Here is a 20,393-nt window from a genome sequence, read left to right as displayed (position 1 = left end):
ACCACATTCACAAATTTGAAATGAAAAGTCACTCACCCGATATTTTCTTGGCAGAAGCCCCCCCCCCAGGTATCTCCTTCCCTAAATTCCTTTCTCTCTATACCATGTTTACCCCTCCCTGTGAAAAAACCCAGCCCGTCTGTCTGTCTCTCTTGCTCTTGCATCCTCGGTGCTCCGCTCTCATTTCAAATGCCTACTCCTCTGCACTTCCTGCCTACTCCCTGTTTCACCACGTTCTGCTCCCCCCTCTGATATTTATCACACGCTTCCTCTTTCTTTCTTCCCCCTCAGAGGCTCCTCGGTGTCTTCGCCTCCTCCTCCTTCTTCTTCTTCTTCTTCTTCTTCTTCTTCTTCTTCTTCCTCCCGCTGTGAGCCGCAGACTGTCTGCCTCACAAGAGAGAGCGTGAGGGAGAAGTAAGAGGAATAAGTAGTGCAAACCAGGACGCACAGCCTCTGTCAGTTTGAATGAATATTGTGCTCACTCTGCTCGGCCCCCACCTCTCCCCTGTCTCTCCTCCCCTCCCTCTTTTCTCTGTCTACTGCCCACCCCTCCTCCAGTCCTCTCGCCTCGGTATCTCTCCCCTCTCCCTCGCTCACCGCCGCCTTTAAACATGTTCACAATCTGACTGACATTACATGGCTACATCCAAAGGCACACACACACACACACACACACACACATGTCCGGAATGATCAAATCAAAAGTGGATGCAATAAATTCAGGCACAAACACACCCATGATGCATTTCCGGCCAAGTTGAGATCCGATCACTCGGATCCCAACCGGCGTTGGTGCGGGCCACACATGGCCACATTCTTTGGGAAGTGTAAACACAATGTCTCCTGAGCTACACTGAAGGATGTCCGGTCCCTTTAGCACCCCTGTCCAGGTGGAGATATATACCCCCTCTGATGGAAAGGTTGGGATTATTAGCAGCTAAACAGCAAAAAAAAAAGCAAAACACTACAATAAATATTGCTAACGCCACAGAGCGGAGACTATCCGTGTTGCTTCTCATTCATTTCTTCATTTCCATGTGCGATAAGGAATGTGTGGGTCCCTTTTTTCTGCATCGCTGCAGATCTGGATCGTTATACTTTATTTTTTGTGGCAGGGTGTGAGATCTCACTTTTAACGCGCACGTGTGTGTGTGTATTCGTATGTGCGTGGTTGTGGCTTTCTGTGCGTTTTGACAAAGTTACAAAGCGACAGCGCGCACAGCACTCTCCCTCGCTCAAAGTAAATCGAGCTCAACCATCTCCTCTTACTTCTCCGGTCGCATCCTCTGAAAAATCTAATTCGATTTTAAACCGGAGCTGACCGCACGTCTTCCTGTTATCGTGTTACTGATGGATTTTTTTTTTATTATTCTTAATTACGGCGCACGTGCTTTGAAAGCGGAACGATAGTAATCATAATGGCAAACACGCAGGTGTTAAATAATCATAAGAATTTCCGGACACTTACTTAACACCATTTGAATTGTTGGAACCCTATTCTTTTTCGGCGACATCGGACAAAACCCCCGGGCCTCGAGTTTGGCACGTGCGCGGTCGACTGTCGCCTCCCCGTTACAGCCTGTGACTGATGGTTTTGAAGATAGAAATAAAAACGATAAAGACGGACTCTGCTTTCAAGTACCACAAATAACCTTCTCCGCACTTTTGGATTTCGTTGATATCGCTTTGAAAATCTCCCGGCAGATTCTCTGTCTGCGTGCTTTGCTGGTTAATCTGCCGCTTCGCCTCAGACGACGCCTGAATGTAACAGAATCCCGGGCTGGAACCTCTCAGGAGTTTGCAAACAAAGTCCCCCCCCCCTCCTGCTCCATCCTGATGCCTGGAACGTAGCAAAAAGCTGCAAATGCATTCAGACAGTCTGATGTTCTCATGCTACATGAGAGGCGGGAGCAGCAGCAACAGCCCCTGTGGTCCATCTCTGGGGGGCATTTGAACCATCGGCAGGATTTGCTTTGTACCGGCCGTCAAGCGAGTCGAGTGTACTCGGTAACACACTTTGCATGTGGACCGTTGCGCTTCTTCTCATAAACTCCATGATCTTTTACCATGTGATCAGACGTCGATCAAAAGCTGGCCCCCCCCCGGCCGTCCTTTTTCTTCGCTCTTTCATTTTTCAGGCCTTTACGGCTATGGGACAACCTTTACGTCCTCTCAAACTGAACTTTTTGTTATAATGCTTTAGTTGAAAACCCGGTTGCAAAACACCTGCCTCGACTTCCTCTCCCTTCCTGCCAGATGCCTTATGACGGTTATTATTCTTCATATTCATCAAAAACACATCCAGCGTGGTTTCTCTGGGTTCATTCTGTCCACTCTTCACTCTGTATCAATAAGTTATTGATAACCTCTCTGACTGTCTTCGATCTAAAAATCACTTACACTGGTCCTTCATTCGCTATCCTTTTCATTCATTTATTTGTTATTTCACATTGTAATCTGCCGGTAGTTCTCTCGCCGTTTGGATCTTTCCAGGCCTCCCAGTTGCTTCACGACAACATCATCTGCCTTCCCTCATTCGGTTGTTTGATCAAGCCAGCTCACTTTTTTCATCTTCTCCAGGTGCAGTCTTTCTTCTTTGACGAAACATCTAGCGCAAAGGTGCCTCCACCCTCACTTCCGCACTCCTCCATGTTTTCCGTCTTATTTTTACCTCCTCCGCCAGCGTTCCTATTTTTCGAAGCCGTGTTCCCAAACAGGTATTTACCATGGACTCGACCTTTGCGCGAACCGTTACACCTTTGGTCCTTTTTTAGTAAAGCAACACCAGACGATCTTGCTCTTTTCTGTCTCCCATCCGACTCCATTTATCACCCCCATCGACCCCCGCCCTGATTCCTGCGACGCGTCGTTCTCCTTGCCCTTTGTCCTGCTCATATATGCCTTAGCGTGCTCATATTGATTCAGGGGTGAAATCGGTGCTGTAACAAATAAGGGAAAGGCCGAGTTAATCCCTTTTCCTCATTTGTTCGAGCCATCAACCGCTCCGTCTTACAATGCGAGGCTTTTCCATCCCCTTCATCACCCTGAACGCATCGGCTACCAGCTTCCCGGCTCAAAACAAATCGCGCTACTTTCTCTAAAGCATCCATTTTCCTGTCCTCCGTACAACGGCCCGGGACTCGCTGAAATACTGAATCCTGCCACGCGTTTTGTGCGCTTTAAATAACATATTCACATTTTCGCTGCTTATCCCTGAATTGGTGGCAACACGTTATCGTTTGCTGTTTTTGCAAGAAACTCCTGGCAACTGACAGCAACGCAGCCTTTAGCTTTGTTTATCTTACAAATCGACTGATTCTATATGCTTCCCAGTCACCCGACTAGAAAAGCCGCTTCTGTTCCTCTGGAAATATTTATTGATAATTCCTTGGAAACCCGCGTTTCCACCTGTATTTTCAAGATTCAGTGACGTGGAAGTATTTATCTGACACCACACGAACGGGTTAACGGTGCTCTCTTAGCAACGACTGGCGCCATGATGTCGGAATCAACCCGTCCCTTTACTATCATGCCTTGCCTGTCATATAAATTTCATCATTCAGTTTTGGTTTGAATGCATACGTTGCTTGGTTTTTCCCTCATGTGACCCGCAAACCGTATAAAGTCCAAACCATTAGCAGCTGAGCTCCCAGCATTCTATCATTGTTGGTTAAATCATCCAACCCCACCGAGACCCTCGACGAGTCTGCACACCCACTCCCTGTTGACTCAACCGGACCGCCGGCCGTGGTGACTTGCTCACTACTGTGCAATAAGTACATCCCATAATCATGCCCGCGTGAACCCGGTCGGACCGTAATATTTCACAGGCTTCTTTGCAATAACCTGTATCCTTTCGGTTTTAGATTTAATCTGGAATGTTTATCACTCCTGACACAAAGATTAACAGTTTCTGCGCCTGTGACTCCCTGCTCTGCCGCAGCTTACATTTTGATTCCTTCTCCATTATTTCCTGTTTCCTCTCCTGCAACCTTCCCTGCCTCCGCATATCAGATTTTTTTTTTTTTTTTTTAATTCAGTCGCATCTGCTATGCCTTCACCTTTGCTATCACAGTTGCATCAAATCCCTGTTATTCTGCCCTCACCAGACATAAACAATGAATATCACCTTGTGGTTTGTGTCACCAGTAACCCGTATAGTATGCCAAAGTTAAAAGCTTACTCTGAAATACATGGTGTGTTGTAAAAGTCTTGCAGCTCTCGTTGGGATTGGTTGAAGCCTTGTGTTTTAACCCTTGGATATATTTTTGTGTTTTATGTTTGGATAGTTTATCTCTATATGTGGCTAACCCTTGATATGTGCATCATAACTCAATCCGAGCATATCTATAATCAGCTACAGGCACAACTGCATGACGTAGGGTTGCCATTCTATAATACGACTTGTAGTTTTCCTTTTTTTGAAGTTGTATTTATATTATGTTTGAATTTCATATTTACTCATTCTTACCACTGATCAATACCAAGGCATCATTTTTCCTGAACCTGTCTGATATTACTGTTTTTTCCACTGAGTAGTAACTCTTAAACTTGGATTAAATCAGTCAAATTAATGTTACCGGAAAGCGGCATTGTGAGCACTGGAATTATCACGGAATTATCTAAGATATCATGTTTCAACTTTTCCTTAAGATCCCTTTCGTGCAGCTGAACCATTTCATGAAGTATAAATAAACCCCGTGTCTCTGTATGCATGTGTGTGTGTGTATGTAAGGACGTGTGTGCACGCATGCGTGTGGCTTCCATTTATTGCCACATTTTTAAATACCAAACCCTTTTTTTCGGCGCGTTCATACATCCTCGCTTCCATCTTTCTCCACCTTGTTTACATATTTATTGATATTGATCCGTGGATGCGGTCTCTTCGAGTCACCGTTAATACGTGTGTGTTAAACGCACACATGCCTGGCCCTGCTGCGGTCAATGAGGTCATTATGGCGGCCAGACAGGCATCCCAACCCCCCCTTTGGTTTTGTGTTGAGTTTGTCTTCTCCGTCTCCTCCATCACCTCCGGCACTCCCTGCTCTTACGGACTGGAAACCTCAAACCAAATTCATGGTATGTATTTTACAAATCTTACAGATTATTCTCGTAACGTCACCTAATCTTTTACCTCAAATCTTGCATTAGCACAAGATGGTGGCGGGTTGGGGGATCAGTATGTTGTTCAAAAACCACCTGACAATGACTGCCCTTCGCTGACCCCCTCCGCATTGCTGACAGACTCGCTGTCTGCAGGGGGAGGGGAGCAGGATGGATGGGAGGCCAGGGGTCGATAGAGGCCATAAGACAGGGATGCAGACAGAGGAAGATTATAAGCCCGATGGGTGAATAGATAGATAGATAGATAGATAGATAGATAGATAGATAGATAGATAGATAGATAGATAGATAGATAGATAGATAGATAGATAGATAGATAGATAGATAGATAGATAGATAGATAGATAGATAGATAGATAGATAGATAGATAGATAGATAGATAGATAGATAGATAGATAGATAGATAGATAGATAGATAGATAGATAGATAGATAGATAGACAAACCAATTCCAGTGCTCTAAGACCATCTCGGAAGCTTATCGGTGCTACCACTCAGGAGAACCAGATGCTGCAAACTTGTTTTTATTTTTCAGCTGTTGAAGCCAGCAGACGTGGCGGCGAACGGCTGTCACCGTTTCTCGCTTCATTACCGCTTTGTCGAGGAGACGCCGAAACCCCCTTTGCTCCCGTGTTCATTTTAGAGTATTCTCAGGATGAATAAAATTAAAGAACAGCCGGAGTCTTTTTGGGCTCTTATCAGATTTTCCATCGAAAAAAATGCGGTATCCTTATCAAAAACTCACTGGCAGTGACTGCCCTCGCTGACCCCGGGGGCTGACAGACCCGCTGTCTGTGGGGGTCAACAGAGGGTGGAGGGGGAAGGCGGATTCAGGCGGTTGAAGCTCATATGAACTCATTCTCCTCACCGGGAGAAGAAAGACAAGGCAGTAAGCTCTCTGCTGTTCCACTCACTTGTCAGATTAATGCCCAAAGAACGGCCGTGCATCAACTAAAGGTTTAGTTTTGATCGGTGATGCAAAAATAGGTCATCGGAGAAAAAGTTGTTGGTCTTTGTTATTACGCCTATAAAGCGGGTTGCAGCTTAAAAGATGCAGCTGCGGCTGTCACGATTGACTTAACTCCAAAAACAAATAGAAGTAATGAAATGTCTATAGATTTAAACAAATGAGTAATTTGCAGACTTTTTCAAAATGGATTTCACTAACGACACAATAAATGAATGACATAACGCGTCAGCTGTGTTTATAGCGCTGTAGGATTAATGGGTTAAACAAGTAACTTCAGGTTGATCCTGAGGTTTTCCATATCACAATCACGGTTTCAGTGGACGACATGCTGCACGCATAATCTGTTCTTATCTGCAGATTAAGTTTTCACACATAATCACTAATCAATTCTCTTGGAAAACAGCATCAACGTTCCTATGGCAACTTGTCAACCTCGCCTGTTCTGGCTTTGCGTTTTTGTTTTTTTTTCCTTTTTTGACTCCAGCTCTTTTCATTTTGTCATTTCCTTTTCATTAAAGCATTTGCACGGATATCGACCCTTTCAGATGTTCTTATTTAAGAATTGAAAACGCAAAACGAGTCGAAAAAGTGCGCGGGTCAATGAGAAATTTAAAGACTAGGTTTGCATTTTTGTATTTATATCTAACCTGCTGCAAAGATGACCAAAAGAATGACACCGTTTTTGATTTTCTCAGTAAAATGTTTAAATGATGTCACACCCACTTGTGCCGTAACGCCAAGGCAGCGACACTCATTTGGTTTATCAGTGACAAAACTGTAACTGCCCATCAGTTTTCCTCTGCAACAAAATCCCTATATGTAAATTACACAGAGAGATATACAGGATATACACCAATGTGACAGTTTGTGCGTTGGATAAACCCTCATCTTGTGTCTGAGCTGTTAGAAATGTCTGACTTTACCCGCCGATACAAAGCAAAAGCTATTACTCAAACATCCTCAAGTGAAAAAAATTCAAGTCCAGTTGCCACGACAAAGATTTCGACAAGAATTCACCATGACCTAGATGACTGAGAAGCTCCACAGACGTTACTCACAGGATTTGGGAGAGAAAAATACTATGATTAATATGTATTGAACAATGGTATTTGTGCATACTTGTGCACAAATGGAATGTCTGGGAGGCGAGAGATAGATAACAGTTATATTCAAAACCATTCAGGAAAACTTTCAGATGCGACTAAAAATCGAAATATTTCAAAGCTGTCCCGTTGTCTTACGTCTGTGGGGAAAACACTCCAACCAGCGATTGGTATTGCGTAAGATATTGAGAAAAAAACAAGTCGGGCAGTATGTTTCAAAGGAAGGTGAACTCCACAAGAACTGCAGTGTGATTAAGATATAAAAATTGCATTAAACACGCAAGAATGTCTTCCTCTAACAGCCTCATATTGAGCAAAGTGTGTTCTTCAGTTGAAACGAACAGAATAAACTGTCTTTCTGCTTTGACCCTTGGGTTAATTGTCGCTTTGAAGCAAAACCGAAGTAGAAAGAATAAAAGACTATTACCTTACAATGAACTGAACTTGAACTGGCCAGTTTAAATTATGAATTCTTCCTCTTCTTTTATCATTCTAATCATTTATTAATTTGCACCAACATATGAAAACTAAAATCTGTATGCCACTGTAGTCCTATTCTATTTCCCAAGACACACAGCAATAGACTTTTTCCCTCAACTTTAACTCTTTGTATTGTATTTCTCATCAACAAACCCCCCAGATGAGTATATAAATTTAATATAAATATTCATGTTGGCTGTTTCTGTCTCGGTGATGAAATGCGGCTGACAATTCTTTTTATAGAAAAAGTTTGCAGACCCCTGCACCACATCCTTCTTCAAACACCCCCTACATCCTCTCCCAACCTCCACATTCAAAGTCTTCCATGTTTAAAAAAAAAAAAAAAAACACAAAAAACTAAAAAGAAACATCTCAATCTCATCGGCGTGAAGCGGAATGCAGAAGATTTACAAATAGAAGGGAGAACACACTTCAATATGTTTGCACCTTCAAAAAAAATTAAATCCCATGCATGGTTATTTTAAGGACTGCAAAACTCTGCATGTCTTTGCCTCCTTGTTAGATTATTCAATCCTATATACGTCTCATCACACTCGAGCGCCCTTTGGTGGTAGAATGGAGAACTCCCACTTGTCATTGGCCACAGATGAGCTACAAGCAGAGCTCATTATCAGAGCCTCAGGATGTCCCTGACCTGGGATCTTCATCAGATGACATGTGACGGCCATTGGCAGTGGATCACGGCGGTTACATTATGAGTTACATTTCCTCCCGTTCTGCCGTAACCCCCTCTCTCTCGCCCCGAGGCCGACCCTGCAGAATCCAAATGAACCCGGCCGGTCATAAAAAAACATGAAAGCTAAAGAGTCCAAAGAACATGTTGTTGTTTTTTTTTATTAAGAGTGAAATCTACTCTTTATGGTCTGGTCTGATGATGAAGCATGTGAAACAAGCAGAGATTCACATACATACAAGATCATGTAATGTAAATACACTGAGGAGATATGCAGCTGACCTAATTCATCTTAATTTGTAATGTTTTGGGTGAGTAACCTCACTGAAGAATGAAGGATTAAATACTGATATTTCCACAAAATATGAATCCAGCAATCCAGCACTGAGGACAAAACATTTTGTCCCTAACCTTTTTTTTTTTTTTTTTTTTTCAATTTTTGGGTTGATTATCCCATTTCATTTGGATCATCACTTGTGCATTCTCATTTGATTTCTCGCCATTTCTTTTCCATTGTGTAATGAAAACAGAACTCTTGTATGCTAATCTTCCCCCACCCCACTGGATTGTCCTCCGTATAGTGATGCAGACTCAAAGAAAAGACATTATCACACTTGTTATAAAGAAAAAAAACAAATAATTTGTAAAGTGCTCACTGTTTCAGATCTTCCTCCGGTGTAAAAATGCAGGAAGTCTTTCAGGTCATTATCTGGGCGTTAACACAACCAGTTTTCTTTTTAAATAAAACCACTTGTAATCACCAGCTAAAGAAATTATCTCAAATATTGTCAGCTCAATATAATGTAAATGTGTTTTTTTTTTCCCTTAAATTCCACAGGATGATTTAGCGCTGTTTTGTTTTCTGCATCAAACACAAATTTCAACTGTCTGGACAGGCAGGGAGCAAGTGTCTGTGGATGACCGAATCATCACAAGGCTGTGAATATTTATGCGTGATCTTGATTTCAACCTGCTCCCTGCAGCATAAATATATGTTAATGATACATCTCCTGGTGCAAAAAATCCCAGCTTGAATCAAAAACTGCACCGCAGGAAAAACTGCCCACTGTGGGTATGAAGCAGCTAGAAATAAATAAGACTGCGATTGTCATGTAAATAGTCAGAGTAATCTATAGAAATAAACTAGCTACTATAGCTAGCTTCTTCAAAAGCAACATGAACAACTATATCAGTTTTTTAAAATTCACAAAACGTGCCATAACTGAATAAAAATAACTGATTGAGCAGAGAACTCGATGTGTCTTTTCAGAGAATTAATTTGTAAATTACAAAGAAGATGCAAGACCCACTTTTAATAATAAAAAAAAAATCATTTTATCGACTTACGTTTTCCAGTCCACTTTGCTTGACATTGTTATATAAATGGATATGCTGCATTTGCAAACTAGTGAGTAAAACCCTCAATAAACTGAGAATTTGAATACCTCTTGGTGGAGACATATTTCCTTCTGGTCATGGGACCCTTGACTTGCCTTGAAATCAGGCTGGGAGGGTGATGGAATATAATTCCTTGTTCTTCTGCTTGTGTTTACCCTTACAGAATACAATAAGAAATTGTAGTCTGCTTTACAAAACCAACAGTAATGCTTTTCTATTTCTATTATAACTGTTGTGAGCAAGTTGCAGTTGTTAATCTCTAAGTACATGTCGGTAGCTTGGCAGCTGTGTGTGTGCATTTGTACAAAAAGCGACACTGAAGGTAGAAAGAGCTGTTCTTTATTTTTGGGACTCTCTTTGTCGCCTTCAATGGCAGCCTGTGGCGGCCGTAAACAGGAAAATGGAAAGTTTATTAAGCATTTTATAGTTTGTAAAAGTCTGCGCCGCAACCTCAGCTCAGGTTGGTGTCCAGCTGTCGGAAATAGTCCACTTTGCGAGGAACCTAAGCTCCTTCCTTTTCCACTTCCTGTGCCATGATTTGTTCCTGGCCTGTGCCCGCTATCCACGACTCTTTGTGCAACCTCTCGTTCCGCTCCACCTCCTGAATACTGGGCGGCGACGTCTCCTGCATGTGCGCCGGCAGGTGCTTGAACTCGTCCTCGTTCACATCGTAGTTCTTCATCTTCGAGTCCAGGATCCACCAGCGGCCGGCGATGCCGACGTCCAAGATGCGTTGTGGGAGCTCCCTCCAGGGCACGGACAGATTTGAGCACTGACTCTCATATAGGGAGGTATCAGGATCGTGGTCAGTGTGGTAAACCAGAGCGAGCAAACCCAGACTTGCGTGCTGCAGGCGTCCCTCGTTGCGGAGCTTGACCAGATTCTGCACGTGGCCGTCGGAGGAAGCGCTACGGATCCACGGTGACAGCAGGCCCAGATGATTGGAGTGCTCTAGCAGAGCAGCATCGAAGGATGCATCATCAGGCTTTGTGTAAACAAAAGCCCACACTCCACCTAACACGGTCCCGTAAAGTGCGGCCTTGAGAGGACGCTCACGGGCACCAACCACCACTTCCCGACACGCCTCTGTATAGTCAGAGATCAGGCTGCGACACCAAACCCCTGCACCAGAGAGTAGGAGGAAAGACATCACTCAAGCATCATGTTTCTGAACCTCCGTGCAAGAAGTAATATGTAGGTATTAATGTTTATTCGTAATATGATCACATTTTTTTTTCCTCAAGAAAATGTACATTCTTAAATTAAAAATCAACACTCCTTCCTTTTTCCTCTTAATATACAATGGGGTTTGAGACAAACCTGAGTATCCATTATGTGGAGATACTATGCCAGACCTGGGCATTTTATGCCCGGCTGGCCACATCTGGCCCATTTTGCTTTTTTATCCGTCCCGCCTAACTATTTTCTTTGAAAATTTAATAAGTACTTTGAATCAATATTGAATTTGGAAACTCCTTATATTTTCCTTTTGTTTAATTTTGTACGGATGATTCCATACAGAATAATGTCAGTACATTTATATGATCATTCATAATTTTGAAATTTAAATAAAATACCCCAAAATTTAAATATTTAAATTGCAATTTTCATTTGGTTCAGTTTACATGATACCTCGTTGGCCTGCGCATGAAAATTAAATACGTAATGTGGCCCGCCGGGCAAAATAATTGCCCACCCCTGTACAATGCAGAAATACAAATAGACGTTGGTGATAACCTGGAATCAAGTTTGTGTCAAATTAAGATTGTAACGATGTGAAAAAGGTGTTGAATGACATTACTGCAGAACTATTGTGCTCCGGATAGGTCAATGAAATATTGCTGACCCTCTTTGTAAATAAGTCAGGCCTTGCTAGCCTCTATGTGATGCACTAGCGTTCCCACCTGCTTTACTATTTTTCAGTCTTTCCCAGCGGCTGGTGGATCGCGAAGTTGTGGCTGCTGTTTGTGCTGCCGTGCACAACAACCTCCGGGCCACATGCCGAACAGCCATGACGGCCAGCGCTTCCTCCAACGGTCACCTTCACCCTGATTAAAAAAAAAAAACACTTCCAGTCACAGAAAAACGTCAAAAGGGTGCAAATGGCCCTTTTTAATACTAGTCTGATTTAACAGTGACTTAGATAAACGAAATTGATTCATTTGATCATTGACTCCCTGCGGTCCATGTCCACTGGTTATAGCGGATGTTAGTAGCGGAAGTAACGAGTGCGCAGGCGCTAAAACGTCACCACTCGACCCGATTCCGGAAATAAGGATACAATGTTTTTTTTTCAGGTGGCGTTATTGTTAGACATTATTATGTTATAATTTGTGGTAGCCTTTTCATCAGCCCGCAGACCATAAAATAATAGGATATACTATGGTGGAAGGATGATATAAGATATAAGACGTCATATAAAGTTTGGAATAGAAGCGAATAGAATAAAATGTCCCTTTTCAATTTGCACAGCAGAAAGTGTACAGTGCAATAGAGGAACTTAAAGAGATATATATTATAAGTTGAACTGTACCATCGAATAAATCTGAAAAATTAAAACATCTTAATACTCATGTGCAAAAATCAGCAGACAACAGCTCCTTCAAGCAGCAACAATAGGAATGTGTGAATGAATGGATTAAAGATTGATTGAATGAATTAAATGAGTATGGAGCGATGTGAGAAATTAGTATTAAATCTGAGGTACTTGCGCACTGTCGATTGGATCAATTAAACCAATGTATGTGTTCTCAATGTTCCTTTTTCTGTCCAGTGAACCCAATAAACGGCGGTTTATACTCCGAGCCGACGGGGGGCGCTAGAGCTAATGAAAAGCTAGTTACGACGCCCGTTTAACACAAGAAGAAGCAGTGCAAGTAGAAGAAGACGAACAACAAGCAACGCCAAGCAGCGACAACAGAAGGTTACTTTTAAGGAATGCACCTTATTCATTCTGTATTCTTCCAATACAAGCCGTCAAATGTTGATTTAAAAAGCAGGTCGTCGAATCGCTGTTATGTCGTAGCTGTTTCCTCATTGACCAGCTTTGTTGACATGGTGACTCGAACCCGGAAGAGATCTTCGTCTGACAGATTCGACGCCTGGCGAAGGAACAAGACACTGAGCAGTGGTTCATCCCTTGTCGCCCTCTTTTTTATCATAATAGCTGAACGTTTGCGCTAATCTGCCCAGCCTAAGTTCGCCCATTGCAAAGTATCTAACAGTTGTGGTATCGTAGCGCCCGATTGGACGGTAAACTGCGTATAGTTAAGCGATCGTTGCAAGGTTTGGCTTTACGCTGACGTAAAACCAAATGCTGATGTGTCACTGCACGGGTCACTTTTAAATAAGTGATGATAAATGCAAAGTTTTATTAATTTGTGTTGGCATGTTACTGGAATTTCGTCCTAGATCCTTCCTGAGATTGCTGTTTGTCAACTGCTACCATGGCCAGTCCAAATGATCTACAATTCCAAGGTAAAGACGGTGGTTGTCAGTGTTGGAGAACTACTTCTACTACGTCCATTACAAACAGTGTTTCCTAGGTCCTAATATTCCACTTTGTGGAATTGAAGAGAATGTAATTTAATAAACAACAAGTTTTTTTGAACAGTAAATGTTTCCACCACACTATCAAATTGTAACAAACACTAAAACTGATTAACAACAATCCCTCATGTTGTCAAACACTGAAAATGAAGATTATAGAAGTCCTTTTTTTTGAGGAGCCATTATGTTTACTGTTTAATTGGCTTACCTTCAGAATTTGAAGAAGCAGCGGGTTTGCTGTCTGAAGACCCTGGGGCGTCCACTCTCAGTATATCTGCCTCAAACAAGGCCTCTGCAGTAGCAGGATGCGCAGAAGATGTGAAATTAGATCTATCAGATGATGAGGATTGCCAGGATGAGAGTTCGGAGGTGGGTGCTTCTGAACAAATCAAAGGTTTGACAGCTCTCAGACGACACTCTGACAAGGTCTCCCACATGATGCTACCTGCATGCAAATTGTTTGTTTGTTATTACATATAACAATTGATCTGCACTTGCCCACTCCGTCTGAAGTTGTTTAGTCATTGTTATCTTAATGTCCATGGTCAAAATGGTTTAAAAAAAATCCATGGACAAAATGAAAATATGATTTTATTTTTGCATAATTTGAGCATTATATACTTGCGTTGATAATCTACAGAGCCAGATTCAGATAAATTCCTCTGTTAAAAACTTGGTGATACATTTGGTCTTTGCAATGGAGTATTATGCATTTGCATATTAAGCAGCAAAGTAATCTTGAATCATATCTATTTATTCTTCATTGCTCAGTAAAATGTTTTGAGAGGACAGGTCTGTATTTTATCATTTCCAGCTCATAAGGGGGCAGAAACCAACAGGAGGCTTCTGGACCTTTGAGTACTACCAGTCATTCTTCGACGTGGACACAGCACAGGTACGGTAACACCAACGCCATCAGTTCTCTGTCCTACAACTTTATCTGCAAGTCACTGAGTCTCATATCTGATTTTGCATTTTTATTTGCCTCGGATTTTTAACAATCCGTATGTATTTTTAACATTTCAACCACGCAGGACAGTTAGCAAATAATGCAACTCGAAATAAACTTAGACAAGCTATCGCTAAGCATCCGTAGATGGGCAATCCTCCACTATTCTGTTACTGTTTTCCTCTATTCTTACAAAGAGTCATTTGAATCTGGATTTACATCATTCAAATTCCGAAATGTTATAATTTCAGTGATGTACTGCTCATACTAGATGCTGTATTTTGTTTGCTGAGATGACACTCACATCAGCAGATATCCCATTCATACCAATTTTCAAGTGAAAATAAGCCCTGAAACAGGTGTCAAAATTTGTTTCAGAACTCTAAGCCGTTCTGTGTAGACACAACCTAAGTGTTTATTGCTGGTGTGTTTTTATGATCCAGGTGCTGGACAGAGTTAAGGGTTCAGTGATGCCTTTACCTGGGAGAAATTTTATCAAGTACTATCTCAGGAACAACCCAGACTTATATGGTAAGAAAACTTCTCACCTTTTGGAGTCAAGTTATTGGCATATGATGTTTAATGGTGAAAATCTGAGGAGGGGTACGTCAAAGAGTGAACCCTAGGAAGGCCAAAAAGTCAAGTAACCATCATGCACATCCCACCTACTTGCTAAACTTTATGATTACTCCCAGGTCGGATTTAGGCCACCTAAAAGAATCCCATCAGATCAGAAACCTACATATTATAAAGCTGTCGTATCACGGTGTGTTCCTTCTCTATTCTGTGTGTGCTCTCTGTAACCACCATCAAAGAGGAGCTGGGTATGAAAGAGCAAATGTTGAAATTTGCACTTCATAGCAGGATTAGGAGTTAATATTGCATTTAGATGCTCAATAATTATTTTACTTGTTTGTGGTTTAACAGAAAAGAGCAATGATTCAGTTGTTGTTTTTATTGTTGGGTAACAAGTTTAATTGTACAACACTCTTAAGATTGCTAAACAGTTTTGAACTTGAAGCCTGTGGAGCTACTTTGAAAACTGCAGTCCAAGAAAAGAAACTTGGAATTTATAATTAAAACCATGATCAACAACCACGTTATCAGCATTGATTTGAAACAATTTGTGATCATCATTCTGGTCATATTCCTGCCGTGTGTGTGTGTGTGTGTGTGGCGCTTAGGTCCATTCTGGATTTGTGTGACACTGGTGTTTTCAGTGGCAATTAGTGGGAATCTATCCACTATCGTCAACCAGATAGGTAATCCCTCTTTCCACTACAGACCCCAGTTCCACAGAGGTTAGTACTCCCAGTTCACTCACCACCAGTAACTACTGTACTAGTTTGTTATAGTCTATCATTGTCAAGATCTTCCAAATGACAGATCTCTTTGTACTCGCAGTGACGATAGCTGCTGCGGTGATCTTCATTTATGCTTGGTTGGTGCCGATTGCTCTGTGGGGTTTCCTGACTCAGCGGCAAGGGGCCGAGAGACAAGTCGGAGGATATTCCTTCCTGGAAACTGTGTGTGTCTACGGCTACTCCCTCTTTATATACATCCCCACTTCGGTGAGTCCGTCCCCTCTGTTACCTATAAATACTGAAAACCTACGGGGCAACAGCTTAATTGCATCTTAAAATCAAAATCACTGTAGTTACATTGACATTACTGATTCAGAATACTTGTAATTAAAATGTGGGTGTGAAATAAAAAAAGATATTTCTGCCAAAAATCATCAGTTATCCATCAAGCATATCGGGAGAATCGTTTTCATTGTAAATAATATTCAGCCCTGTCACCACCAGATTCTTTGGATCATACCATTGGAGTGGCTGCGCTGGACCCTAATCCTAGTTGCCATGGCAATCTCTGGCTCAGTCCTTGTTCTCACTTTCTGGCCGGTTGTCCGTGACGACACCAAGGTGATGGCCGTGGGTACAGTCGTGACTATACTGGTTTTACACACGCTGCTGGCAGTCGGCTGCAAGGTCAGTGAGTTGCATGGTTGAAGACCCCAGACTTATTTCCATCAGTTCTGTTCCATCTCCGGCGCGAGTCGTTCCTCTTTGTCGGCTCAAGAAAAATGAAGTGCAGCATGAGGTCAGATGAAGACGGAGTGTCAGAAGACACTCTTCAGACTCAGGAGTTTTCAAACAGAACACATGGTTAAAGCCAGGCTTTTATTTCATCAGCCTGAGTCACATTGCAGATACTAGTGAGAAATACACCACAGAATACAAAGGATGTTAATTAGTGGTGAAGAGATGTACATCTTAGAGTGTTAAAAAACAAAATAGACATGATAATATTATTTGTTTGGAGCAGCACAGTAAAGCAGGAAATAGTAGAACTAAACATGCGAAATGGGCAAAAAGATAGTTTTAAGAGCTTTCTTATTCATGGTTGATACCCCAAATGAACAGGAAGAATGAATGTGGAAATCAATCACTTGGCTCACACTGAAAATCACATTGTTAAGATGGAACCACAGTGTAGTACATCCTTGCAACATGCACCTGACAGATCTGGTGGAAACAAAAGGGTCATACATCACATGTGCACCTTGAGCCCCGACACAAAAGTTGACTTGTTGACTCATATTTTTTTTTTTTTTTTTTTTTTTTTTTACCCCCCGTCCCCCGCTAGCTCTACTTTTTCCAGACCGCAGTTTATTCATCAACCGATGTCCCCACGACAGGACCCATTAATGTCACGGTGACCACCAGATCCCACTGACACACAGGACACACAAAGATCCTTTACCACATCAGATGTAAGACTTTGAGGAGACCAGGTTGTTTAGACCTTTTGTGAATGTTCTGTTTCATCCTGATGAAGCCTGGAAGTCATATGTATGGTTGAGGTTGCTCTTTTTTTGTTGTAATTTATTCTAAGGCTGTATCCTTGAGGGTTCGCAGTTATCCAGGTCCTCGTCAATTGCTGTCACATCTTATCGCAGCGACTAAACTTTTCTCTTTGAGGACGTTTCACCTCTCATCCGAGAGGCTTCTCGAGTTCTGAAGAACTTAGGAAGGCATGATAAGATCTGACCGTGATATTCTGAGGCTGGCTCTACCGAAAATGAAGTTGCACACCAGCATTGCACAACATTATGTATGGTGATTTTTCTTCTCTTTTTTTTTTTTTTTTTTTTTTCTTTTCTTTTCTCGGGTGATTGTCATTCTGACACTGTGGCTCCATTCACCTGAAATTGAAATTCATCCGGTGTAATCCTGTCACACTTAAACAAAAAAAAAAAAAAACGGGCTACAGGATTTATTTGATTCAAGCTGCTCATGGTTGCGTGCATCAAGCCAACAAATGGCAGACCTCCAGGTCCACTCCTGCATACTGTGCAGTCCACGGAGCAAACACCCAAACACTATTGCCTTTGGACTTCTATTAGGATTATTTCAACTTTCAGTGTTCCTCAGTTAATCTTGCAGCTTTCCTGCACTTTCTAAATATCGGACCAAAAAGGGACAAATTCAGTAAATGGTCAGAAGGGTCATTTTATGCGGTCTGTGACGCTCGAAAACACGTCTCCACCTTCTATGGCTGTTTAATTGGTAATGTCAATAGCCAGAGTGCATCATGTGATTGGCATCATGCTTTTAATTACATAGTTCAGCCACCGTGTCAAATTATCTCCAAAGTCCCGGGGCGCCGCGATCGCACATAAAGACGTTTCCATTTGCAAAGACCATATTCACTGTCATTTTAAAACCTCCCTGTTTACTTTCAACAGCTGGATTTCCTGTCCTAACTACAGTTGGGCAACTGTATCCTCACAGACGAGAAGTTAATATTCCAAGAAAAATGTCATATTATTTATATCTCTAGGATGGGCCGTGATGTTGTGAAGCAGTGTGTTTGGAAGGTCGTAGTAAATTAATTGATACACGAGATTTAAAAACACGCGATAGCCAAATGTCAAAGGCCTGAAGCTGTGAGTTATGATGAAAAACCTCGTGTCTGCCGTAAGCTGTGCCCACGTCACTGTCAAATGAATTTCCAACCGGCAATGACACGTCTGAGCAAGTCAAACAGCCTCGCTTAAACTAGCACTCGGCTCTGCTCCAGTATCACAGATAATCTCAGACTGCATTGTGTCCTGAGAGGCAGCGGATCGCTCCCCCCGACCCCAGGCCCTTTCCGTCTCAGCATTTTTGCTTAATTAATAAAAGCATTATACACAGAACTTCTTCTTACTGATGGTGACGTGATTTAGGGACTTAATACATCTGATGAGCCCCTACTTCTTGTCTCAATGACCAGCTCTCATCTATTACTGGCAAAGTTACATCCTGTATTGAAGCAGTGATTACATGAAAAGCAAAAAAACAAACAAAAAATAAATCATTCAATAAAGAGCTTTTTAAAGGCCATTCCTCAGTCCTGCTTGTAATTACTGTGATCAGTATCACAGTCCAGAAACAGATCCCCGCTCCCGTATTCACCCCGTTATCGCCGGTTCTGTCCTAAAACTTGGCCCTGAGCCTGAAATACGGAGTAAATTATCTCAATATTGTGGATCCCAACAGTCCTGTCCAGTCGCTTCCTGTTGTTCTGGAAAAAACAATGTTTAGATTCAGCGAGCATGAATTGAATCTTCACTACATCTCCAAACATAAACACCGGATGCTCTGAGTGTTCTGTGTACATATTCTTAATTAAATTGTGGGAAAAATCTCGGAATAATATGAGACATATGAGGCATCTTTTCTACGCGGACAGTAAAGTCCCATCACAGTTTTTGAAAAAGCTTCATCTATGTGTCCTTAAATAAGCATCTATAATCCCACCACAGAGAATGCCTGTATAATAAAGGATATTTTCCTTTTAAATGATAATTCCCCCAGTGTTTTAACAGTAATCTCAGTTTTTCACTTTATTTCTTACAACTGTAAAGTTGAGTTATTTGTTTAGGTCATTTCTTTAAGAAGTCAAGTCAGATATTATTTATATGGCACCAAATCACAACCCAGTTGTCTAGACAACACTCTTTAAGATATTTGACGAAAACCCAACATTCCCCTTTGAGCAACTATTCAAGGAAAAGGGGGACAGGCACAAATGATTATTTTATTTTTTACGGCATATGTTGGTAATAACTACAGTAGTGCTAAGAGTTGCACGGTCATAGCTGACATGACACAGTATTGGTTTTTATATTAAAAGGAATAACATTGGTGTACATGCAGTTGGATGCTGCAGTAGATCAAGCCATGCCCACTGGGAACCTGTGAGATGAGAGAACCCAAGGACTTGATGGGCAACGTGAGGTCAAGCTTTGAAAAGTTGAAGGGGTCATGTTTTATACATGTCACAGTTTTCCTCATCGTCACTGCCTGCCTCCTCCTGCCACCTAGTGTTACCCATCAGCGGAAGCCTGTGGTTTCTGCTTTGTGAAGCAACCGAAGGAACAATGGATCATTGTCTTACTTAAAACTTTCTGCATTGAATCTGCTGCTCAACTTACTGTCTTGCCAGGTGACTGAAGTTGTTTTTAATTTAATTAGAACTGGCATTTAGTCATTGTGGTATCTCCAGATTTTTTTTTTTTCCTAGTAGTAAATAGAGGGCGAGGTATGAGACATGAGGTGACGAGAAGTGAATTATCCCTTTATGGAACATATTCAACATAAAGGTCCAAAATCTGGCGTCTTTTCATCATAAAAACGAAGTCCTTAATATTTTTTTTTCTTTGCCTCAAAATCTCTCAAATTACCCGAAAGCCCATGTGATTCTTTCTTTTGTGATGTATGCAGTGCCTTGATTTGTAATCAAAGAACATCATACTCCATATTGTATACTCTGAAGAGGAAATTATTCTAAAATGCAACTTCGACTGCTACCCTTATCCCACAAATACAACAACTAATACAACTAATACTACTATTAATACTACTATTAATAATAATAACAAAACAACAAACTTTATAATATTCTTTTCCTTTCGGCTGCTCCCTCCAGCCATCGCCACGGCAATTTATCTCACTCCATCCAACCCTGTTCTTTACATCCTCCTCTTCATCATCTTAACACCAACTAACTTTATGTCCTCTTTCACCCCATTCATAAAACTCCTCTTCGGTTTCCCTTTAGACCTCCTGGCTGGCC

The 20,393-nt window shown here is 41.7% G+C and overlaps 2 protein-coding genes across 3 annotated transcripts; one reads left to right on the top strand and one right to left on the bottom strand.

The window, feature by feature from the left end:
• Positions 1 to 9,681: 9,681 nt before the first annotated feature.
• timm29 (translocase of inner mitochondrial membrane 29) lies at positions 9,682 to 11,926 on the bottom strand. The gene is made up of 2 exons (XM_086170640.1): positions 11,674 to 11,926; positions 9,682 to 10,891 (listed from the first exon to the last, which is right to left on the bottom strand). The coding sequence occupies exons 1-2, from the start codon at positions 11,780 to 11,782 to the stop codon at positions 10,272 to 10,274; spliced, it is 729 nt and encodes a 242-aa protein (XP_086026766.1). The 5' UTR covers positions 11,783 to 11,926; the 3' UTR covers positions 9,682 to 10,271.
• Positions 11,927 to 12,628: 702 nt separating this feature from the next.
• yipf2 (Yip1 domain family, member 2) lies at positions 12,629 to 18,968 on the top strand. 2 transcript variants are annotated; one of them, XM_086171112.1, is made up of 9 exons: positions 12,629 to 12,692; positions 13,181 to 13,246; positions 13,533 to 13,687; positions 14,133 to 14,213; positions 14,711 to 14,798; positions 15,452 to 15,568; positions 15,672 to 15,838; positions 16,076 to 16,258; positions 16,917 to 18,968. In XM_086171112.1, the coding sequence occupies exons 2-9, from the start codon at positions 13,216 to 13,218 to the stop codon at positions 17,004 to 17,006; spliced, it is 912 nt and encodes a 303-aa protein (XP_086027238.1). In that variant the 5' UTR covers positions 12,629 to 12,692; positions 13,181 to 13,215; the 3' UTR covers positions 17,007 to 18,968. The 2 variants fall into 2 exon arrangements, with proteins under 2 accessions (XP_086027238.1, XP_086027239.1); XM_086171113.1 differs by lacking the exon at positions 12,629 to 12,692 and adding an exon at positions 12,898 to 13,021.
• Positions 18,969 to 20,393: the final 1,425 nt, after the last annotated feature.

The sequence above is a fragment of the Fistularia commersonii genome, chromosome 23 (genome assembly GCF_037954325.1).
Source record: "Fistularia commersonii isolate RoL2024-O1a breed Wild chromosome 23, RoL_Fcom_v1.0, whole genome shotgun sequence".
Taxonomy (NCBI): domain Eukaryota; kingdom Metazoa; phylum Chordata; class Actinopteri; order Syngnathiformes; family Fistulariidae; genus Fistularia; species Fistularia commersonii.
Note: the sequence above shows the minus strand (reverse complement) of the source record. Positions and strands in the feature narration are given on the sequence as shown.

Excerpts from the sequence above, each read along its gene's own strand:
- timm29 (XM_086170640.1), bottom strand. The coding sequence starts at position 11,782 with ATGGCTGTTCGGCATGTGGCCCGGAGGTTGTTGTGCACGGCAGCACAA. Across the intron at positions 10,892-11,673 it reads ACTGAAAAATAGTAAAGCAG|GGGTTTGGTGTCGCAGCCTG; the intron begins GTGGGAACGCTA and ends TCTCTGGTGCAG.
- yipf2 (XM_086171112.1), top strand. The coding sequence starts at position 13,216 with ATGGCCAGTCCAAATGATCTACAATTCCAAG. Across the intron at positions 14,214-14,710 it reads TCGACGTGGACACAGCACAG|GTGCTGGACAGAGTTAAGGG; the intron begins GTACGGTAACAC and ends TTTATGATCCAG. Across the intron at positions 15,569-15,671 it reads CAGACCCCAGTTCCACAGAG|TGACGATAGCTGCTGCGGTG; the intron begins GTTAGTACTCCC and ends TTGTACTCGCAG.